Here is an 8,010-nt window from a genome sequence, read left to right as displayed (position 1 = left end):
AGGTACCGGCAGGGAGTAATTCCTCAGCTTCGAGTGCAATCACGCAATCTAGAGTCCAGTCTTGACATCGATCCTGCACTAATTAGAATTATATCCAATCAGCAATGGTTTCCTCACTTTATTGTTCCGCGGTGCTGATTCTTTTAATATAATATCCACAACCTGATTATACTTTGTCGGTTCGATGTAACCTAAAAGTACCCTCCCTTCACAAGTCTGGCTTTCTAGTGGGTGACCGCTTCGAGTTTCGAACTAATAAATCAATCCTTCAAAAGATATCAACTGTACGTGCAGGAGGTTTCCAACTTCGTTTCCCTAACGGAAGATCAGAAAACCCCAATGGGAGCGGTGGTTCGGGTCTTCTCCGTCCCCATAGATTCCGATCGACAACGTGTAGTACGACATCGGTCTCGCGCAACGCAGAGTATTCCAAGCTTAGTACTGGGAGGTATTCAAGAAGATTAGAGAAGAGTGGAGGACTGGCTGAGCACGATGAATGAAGGGACTGTGTTAAATACGCGAAAGATGCAGCAGAGACAGATTTAGGATCATCCCCGCTTCCAAGCTCCTTCTAACTAATGCATCTACCTAGCAAGATCCAAATTCAGATCTAGGCAGGCATCTCAACTGAACAAGGCAGCCCGGAAGGTTATTAAAAACGGGCGAATGACCGCAACTTCTCACAATGGCACCATCACCTATATCGGTATCCTGAACCCGAACTATGCAACCATCTCCCTAACTTTATGTCTAGGAATGAGGCACAGAAGCTGTTAGATCGGGTGAAGAAGTTGTTATTGCCGCGCTTTCGCAAGCCAAGCAAACTGTTCATATCTAGGAGCGACTGCTTGGTGATGTATAGCATAACAATTTCTATTCTGAAAATGACTTTTTTACTACAGGAAATCCACGAAATGGTACTATCACGATAGATAGGTTAGCTGCAAAAAGAAACCAACAGTTCCTGTTACCTCGGCACTAAGTCCCAATAAGCCACTGATGCTCACTCTGCATCTTATCCACCCTACCAACTGTGTGCTTTTATAATGATCCATATGCAGTTAATATGCGCCGCGCTGTATAGGGCTATTAACCCCTGTAGGGATTTGAAATGTCATTGCGTACCACGTCCAACGACCTAACTAGTCTAGCTAAGACGAGTGGTATATAGTGAGCTTTCAATCCCTCTCATAAAATTATTCCTCTTCTAACCTGCAATCTGTGCCTTCTCGGGAAGCCAAGAGAGTGATGAGTTCTCAAGATACTATTCCAGACGATACATTGTACCAAGTATGCATAGATGCTGCACGATCAACGATTATTGTTAATCATCTCAGGGATATCAAAACTATCTACCAGTCAGAGATGATGCTAGTTATCCAGCTTCAGATCCAGCAAAACCAGTATCTGCAAGCAAGCAGTTGGATGATAAGAAGAGCAAGGAGCAGCCTGGCAAATTCACCTCGCACAAGACCAAAGAAGCAGTCTCACACACCAACGCTAGTAAGTCTATCCTCCCTTTAGATCGAGTAGCGCTTAAAAATTATATAGAGCGAAAGCCCGAGGAGAGTAACACTGAAGTGGTAGATTTCTTGGACGAATTAGAAAATATAAAGGGGCAGCTGGAACATATATTAAGTAATGTAGAGGACTTGGTCTCTCGTTTCCAAGAAGCGCCCGAAAAACACACTCATAAGGCGTTGCATATGAGCGGCAAGCTCGTTAGATGGGCAGATAGTACTAGTACCAACGGTGCTAAACACGATACACATCGCGCTAGGCAAAAAGCACGTAGAAAATTCTAAGCTCTGTAATAGTTCTTCGAACGAATCTATCAACCAGTTCCTACCTCACATTTTCTTGCGGCTGCTTGTTAGGACGGCTCAACAGAACGTCGAGAAAACATAACTGAGCTCTCTGATGACGACGACACCACTGGCTTTGTGCTTTTGCTAAGTGCATTATGAACACTACGCTACTAAGTTAGACTACCTTCATCAACTTGCCGCGCTGGAAATGACATCATCTCCAAATCTTCAAATGGGATACCCGCTGTCTCACTTATATCCGGTGATAAGTGTAGGGAGCTGTACTCCCAGCTGTTTTCGAGCTCAGCTTTCCTTTCGTACATGCTACCTACATTAGGACCGTCAATTAGATGGAATGAACCATACCTGTAAGTCAAGGGTGGCAAGTCACATATGTTTGATGCGCTGTGGTTCAAATAGGACGTTGGAGTCGATAGATCGTGATTAGATGTTGATGCCTTACTTGAAGTACATGGCGTGAGGAATTTGGTATCTATTAAGGCCTCTGTTTTTCCTTTGGATCGACATAGAGCTATATAGGTTAGATATACACTTGCTACTTAAAGAAAGAGTTTTGGTGCAGACACGCACCCTTCTCGAACACTTCTATAACTGTTAATGCATGTAGTAGCCGCCTCTGCAGCGATCTATTGTCTAGCTCAAGCTCTGTGTTCTAGAGCTGTTAATGAGGCAGTCTATGTTTGAACACTTGATTCCGAACCTGTCGTTCAAGAGCATCAATCTGGTCTTTGACCCTCTGGCGCGACCTTCGCTGACTCTCACGGTTTCTTTCTCTTTTCCGTGCAAGTTGGGTGCTTGTGGGTTTCATAATATTTTCCAGATTTGCTTCTAACAACCACCTTGTCTCTAGGGAAATGCTCGTTCTAATCAGGTTGATAGGAAGGTGTTGTACAGGACCAAAGTAATGATTTCTGGATGGTTAACAAGACAATAACAGTTATTAAGAGCTTTATGGGTGCCTCAATAATTGATTCAGCAGAAAATGAAGGTAAAGGGCTAATGAGACGGCTAATTAGGCTTTGTTGACCGCGCAGCGCTATGTACCCGAAGGGACGCGAATGCAGCTTAGCACAGAAATCATAAGTCGCGCTGGTGGTATAGGGTAAGCGGAATATACACTAAGGCCAGTGCCTCGCATCTAAAATATACTCGAAAGCCTTACGGTGTAGTTAGTAGCAAATATTTTATAGCACAGCTAGTTAGTTATACCATAGATCATTGAGTACTCGTGGGGCTGACGAGAGCCAAGCTTTCCATGACCCCGATATGCCCAGTTACACCGCCCCCACACCGACCTCTAATGCTCGAGATTTTCCCGGTTGTTATGATCTTCAAAACATCAACAAGAGGTGTTATTCTTAACGGCGAGCTTGTACAACCTTATAAGTCTATAGTCTTTTACAACTTACTTGTAAGTATGAAGCACTCAATCTCAGATGTAGACACTGTGCAGCAATCACGATGCCCCAACCACATTTCGAAGCGTCGCAAACTACGACCTGTCAACTCCGAGACGCGCCGCACATCTCTGCTCCATTCGAATCCGTCGAACTTATCAAACCCAGCGTTATGGTCATCACATGCATCCTCAGAATTATTCGCACGCACTGAAAACGCGCCCAAGAATACACATCAGCCTGTGTCAGATGAGCCACGTGAGAAAACAGCGTCAATAGCACACTGGCTCATTAGCTGCGAGGCTGACACGATGGCACCACCAACACCACGAAGCGGATCTGTTTCGTCCAGCTGCGGGAGACGCTCTTCTAAGCGTTCTGCACGTGCATCTCGAACGCCCAGCCCTAGCAAGCGAACGTCACCACAAACATACCGTAACCAGAACATGTCTTACGCTGGAGTCTTTATTGACGACCTGATTGAACTTCCGCACGATGTCGAACGCAAAGTGCGGTATATACTAGAAGTGGAGTCTTTAGAGGATACAATTGGCACGACGGAAGACGATTCGCAGCAGGCGACCTATGTGAAGAGGTTCTTAGATCAGTCGCGTTACAACGCAAGAAGTTGTTCGCTTGAAGGGGACTGGAAAGCCAGTTTGTTCAGTCTTATGGGCGACTTAGCACGAGACAACTTCCAATGTCATACATCAGAGACGCGTGAGTTCGCAGACTGTGTTTAAGGTATTGTTCCGAGACGCTCATGTTCCCTCCAGTCTGGAACCCCGACCTCAAACCCTCGCCGTCTGGCGTGGCCCAACCCGACGATGAAAGCGGCGCATCAACACCGCGCTTTCCACAGCCGGCATCTGCGCTCCCGGACTTCGATTCACAATCAGCTTCAAGATTTCCAGGGCCAGTGCCTTCACTGCAACGGTACACACCTTCCATCGCCTATACGACCAGCAGCGAAGCTGCCGACCCGTTCTACATCTCAACACCAAAGCCAGACATCGTAGTAGGACTTGAAGATAGGGATTTCCCGCCATCGCATCGAGTTCGATTGGCCAAACACCAAAGCTTTGGATCGATACTAAGCGATCCGCATAAGGCTGCAGTGGGCTTGCGTTTCCCCTTTCTCATTGCAGAGACGAAGGGTTTGAGCCTGAATGGGGGTCTGGTGGCTGCACAGAATCAAGCTGCTATTGGTGCCGCCTGTATGCTAAAAATACTAAACGACCTTGAGAATCAGGCCGCTCTGCCCACAGAATCCACGTCTCCAGCAGAACCCTGGCTCTGTTTCTCTGTCACGACCGAGGGTCCAGTACATGAGCTGTGGGTGCATTTCAAACTTGGAGAGGCGACTCATATGCACAATATTAGGACGTGGCGCACAACACACGCACCTCACGTGTGGGAGCTGGTGTCCTGTCTCATCCGGATTTTGAAGTAGGCGAAAGATGATCTCACGGTGAAGATACGAGAAAAGTTGAACACAGTACCAGATTAACTGACCATTGGCTGGTAGTATCTAGCCTTCACTCTTTTTCGTATTAATTTCTAATATCATAGTGGCCCTACGTCGTACGTCTTCTCTACGTCTTCTCAGCTTACCGAATAGGCGATCTTAATGCAAGTTCAGTCTTTGTTATATTTATAAGCTCACAGCACTGGACATACACTTAAACAGCTGCTCTACAGCCTGGCAACAGAAATTGTCCAAATACACTAAGTCCAACTAGTGCGCCTAAAGCTTGGTATGACAGCTCTGCCAGACCAGGAACTCAACACAACTATTGTGCTTATCTCAACTCGTGCTTCTTTTGAAGTCCCTCTAACATTAAAAAAATCAAATTAACGGTTTTTGTAGATATTCTATTACGTTTAGTATACATAAGTCTCCTATGCGTGACGATTCTCAATATATCTTCATCATGCTTCAAAAAAGCCAATTGCCTCGAGGACTTCCTTGACCGTCAATGCGTCCTTTCCGCTATCAAAATAAACCGCCCCCATCAGCGCTTCAACTGATAACACAGCAGTCTCTTGCGGCACCGAACCCTGTTGGCATGGGTTTTTCGTAATACAACTTGATACGACGCTTCTCCGAGCTACCTGGCTGTGACTAATCCTAAGTATCTACTAACTATCACATTTAAAGATGAAAGTCGTATTGCTTTAGACAGAACCAGAGCAGCCACAAGGTTTGTGCTAAAGAGCGCTTTTGCGATACAGTTGGTGATGGATTATTTTCTTGCTAGTTGGGTATACCAATCACGTAATGGGTTGCGCAAGCCTCTACGGCCTCGACTGTGCCTAATCTAGTCTTGTAAGTAGTATAAACTTTCACCGCGCCGATCTTTAGCGCCTTTTATCTGCTTAGATTGTACCAATGATAGTGGATTTACTATCGCTATGACACCTGTGGAGGAAAATGCGGGGTTATTCATATAACATTATATAATGGCAAGCTGGCTTTATTATCTCTAACTTCAGCTTACAATGTAAAATCTCTGGCTGAGAATTAGCCGACCTAGTCAACAATCCAAATGGCGATGTACACTCCTGCTGCCGACAATCAACTCCTCATAGCCATATCTAAGTAGGAAATATGATTTCTTGTTTCGCATAGTGTTGACATCAAACAGGATGCGAGATGATGGCGAATTTGCTGACCTTGTGCTCACCCATAACGCTGGAAGCTTCCACGCCCACCGCATTATTGTCTGTCCTCAATCAAAAGTGTTTTATAAAGCATGCACTGGAGGATTTAAGGTGAGTTAGCATTATCGCATAGGACTCCAGCCGTTGCTAAGACTGTGTTAGGAGGAGTTTACAGGCACCATTCAGATGGATCACGTGCAGTACATAGAACTGAAGAAGCTGGTCGACTTTTTCTACAGCTCTGAGTATGATAACTGCCTGCCGGAGGAAGCTGACATATCTCTACTCCAACTCCATGCCAGGATGTTTGCACTTGCAGATCAGTACGACATTCCAGGCTTGACTCATTTAGCTGCGGGAAAATACTTTTCCAGGTGCACCACATCATGGGAACCTCTGGAGTTTCTCGTTTCACTGCAAGATGTTTATGAAACCAGCCCCGCCAGTACTAGACTGCTACGCGACACAGCCTGCACAGCTATTCGAAAGCACTTGCCAAGAATGCTTAATAGTGAGGGTGTTGCAGAAATGTACGACAAGGTTCTCTCTGAAATACCTGACTTCACCAAGGACCTATTAAGATGCTACGTTAGCAATCCTTTATATGGGCATTGCCAATCATGTTTCACGTATCAACCGATGGAAGCACTGCAAGGAAGATGCAAGAAATGTAAGAAAGGGAATAGAAGTTTTGGTTGGTAAAGCAATTGAATGGCACATGGAGGTCATGCTGAAGAGAATATGAATCAAGATGCCAGATTACTTTGTTCTTATTAGTTGATTGTTTTGAGTAGTTCAATAGTATCTCTTCATGATACATGAACATACTATTGCTAGAGCAATCTTAATCGCGATTTAGTATCCTCCGTGCCCTCGAAATCACTATGATTTTTATCATGACCAGCACCATCTACATAGTCAGAGTCTTGCTTTCGTTTCTTCCAAGTCGCAAGTCCCCAGCACACGACACTGCTGATGCTCCAGACACTTCCAAAGATGATAGGTACACCGTATCCTGAGATTACTGCACTCGTAAGAGTCGCGAAGATAGAACCAGCTGCAAAGTTTCCAATGCCAGCTTGGAAACCTGCTGCGGTGCTGCCTATTCATATGTCAGTCATGCGGCGATCAGGGTGCATATCTAAGTTCAGACCTGCAGCGATACCACCCGTCGTAAATCCAGCGAGCCCCAAGAAAGCAGGTGTGCACATTGTGAGAAGTGTGGGAACGATCAGGGCAGCAGTCTCCCAAGGGTGTGACTTTATCCACACCATTGTCGCTTTCAAGAATGTATTAATGCCCAAATTCTTAAGTGCTTCAATCGCTATATACAAACTATCCTCAGCTTGCATCCTAGCAGCACGAATTGCGATCGTGAATGACAGCAACATCAATAGTGCCAAGAAGAACAGGAGTATTGCGGATTGCATCAATTGCGGATACATTTCTCAGCGAACTTCTGAGATGGCGATTGAGTGTCTTTAAAGAATGCGAGGCTTTTGAACCGAATAAGTGCTCACTGAGTACAATCTCTTCTTCCATTTCCATGTGTTATGATCGCTTGTGAGTGCTGGCTGCTATCACCCCAGCTTCTGCTATAAGCGCCGTACGCTACTGTTGGTAAACTCCGTAGTTAAATACCTTTTCTATATGTACTTACATCCGTCTTTGACTATCACAGGTGAGTGAAGCGTGTGATGTTCATGGCTTGGGAACGGCAAAATACGGGGCTGGTGCTACTTTGCACACTGTCGTTTTCCCACCGATGTTGTGACGATCGTGGAGGTCACGCTAATTGTACGCGCATGTGATTGTATGTCGCCGCAGGTTGCGACACCTTTCCTAAGCACTCTATAACTCTTTAAAACTAACCCGTAATAGGAGCAGTGTATGGTCAATACTAGTACACACACACAATTTATTTACGCCCGGCGGCCGCGCCGAAAGGGCTACTAACACTAGTCTAACTTTACACTTCTTATGCTACGTCTTGGTCTCCTTAGCCCGTGTGTTTTCTTTGGCCCCCTTCTTTATATAGCTTATTATCTAAGTCAAAGCCCTTACTTAATATCTTAGCACGCTTCTTCTCTATCTACTAATGTTCCTCATCAGGTGCTCGT

General features: G+C 45.4%; 6 protein-coding genes across 6 annotated transcripts; 3 read left to right on the top strand and 3 right to left on the bottom strand.

Moving 5' to 3' along the window:
* COCMIDRAFT_45017 (uncharacterized protein) lies at positions 1-374 on the bottom strand (the record flags this gene model as incomplete). The annotated part of the gene is made up of 3 exons (XM_007695647.1): positions 1-73; positions 118-216; positions 336-374. Coding segments are annotated over 3 exons (211 nt in total), but the record flags the coding sequence as incomplete, so codon positions are not given.
* Positions 375-1,248: 874 nt separating this feature from the next.
* Positions 1,249-1,805, top strand: COCMIDRAFT_31233 (uncharacterized protein; the record flags this gene model as incomplete). The annotated part of the gene is made up of 3 exons (XM_007695646.1): positions 1,249-1,290; positions 1,338-1,503; positions 1,552-1,805. The coding sequence occupies 3 exons, from the start codon at positions 1,249-1,251 to the stop codon at positions 1,803-1,805; spliced, it is 462 nt and encodes a 153-aa protein (XP_007693836.1).
* A 559-nt stretch (positions 1,806-2,364) lies between these two features.
* COCMIDRAFT_110966 (uncharacterized protein) lies at positions 2,365-2,637 on the bottom strand (the record flags this gene model as incomplete). The annotated part of the gene is made up of 2 exons (XM_007695645.1): positions 2,365-2,481; positions 2,530-2,637. The coding sequence occupies 2 exons, from the start codon at positions 2,635-2,637 to the stop codon at positions 2,365-2,367; spliced, it is 225 nt and encodes a 74-aa protein (XP_007693835.1).
* A 609-nt stretch (positions 2,638-3,246) lies between these two features.
* Positions 3,247-4,679, top strand: COCMIDRAFT_41864 (uncharacterized protein; the record flags this gene model as incomplete). The annotated part of the gene is made up of 2 exons (XM_007695644.1): positions 3,247-3,946; positions 4,003-4,679. The coding sequence occupies 2 exons, from the start codon at positions 3,247-3,249 to the stop codon at positions 4,677-4,679; spliced, it is 1,377 nt and encodes a 458-aa protein (XP_007693834.1).
* Positions 4,680-5,875: 1,196 nt separating this feature from the next.
* COCMIDRAFT_110964 (uncharacterized protein) lies at positions 5,876-6,592 on the top strand (the record flags this gene model as incomplete). The annotated part of the gene is made up of 2 exons (XM_007695643.1): positions 5,876-6,001; positions 6,056-6,592. The coding sequence occupies 2 exons, from the start codon at positions 5,876-5,878 to the stop codon at positions 6,590-6,592; spliced, it is 663 nt and encodes a 220-aa protein (XP_007693833.1).
* Positions 6,593-6,723: 131 nt separating this feature from the next.
* COCMIDRAFT_110973 (uncharacterized protein) lies at positions 6,724-7,281 on the bottom strand (the record flags this gene model as incomplete). Its single annotated transcript, XM_007695642.1, has 2 exons — positions 6,724-6,992; positions 7,044-7,281. 2 exons carry the CDS (start codon positions 7,279-7,281, stop codon positions 6,724-6,726), a joined length of 507 nt encoding a protein of 168 aa, XP_007693832.1.
* Positions 7,282-8,010: the final 729 nt, after the last annotated feature.

Source organism: Bipolaris oryzae, assembly GCF_000523455.1.
Source record: "Bipolaris oryzae ATCC 44560 unplaced genomic scaffold scaffold_374, whole genome shotgun sequence".
Classification (NCBI taxonomy): domain Eukaryota; kingdom Fungi; phylum Ascomycota; class Dothideomycetes; order Pleosporales; family Pleosporaceae; genus Bipolaris; species Bipolaris oryzae.
This window is presented reverse-complemented; position numbering and strand designations above follow the sequence as displayed.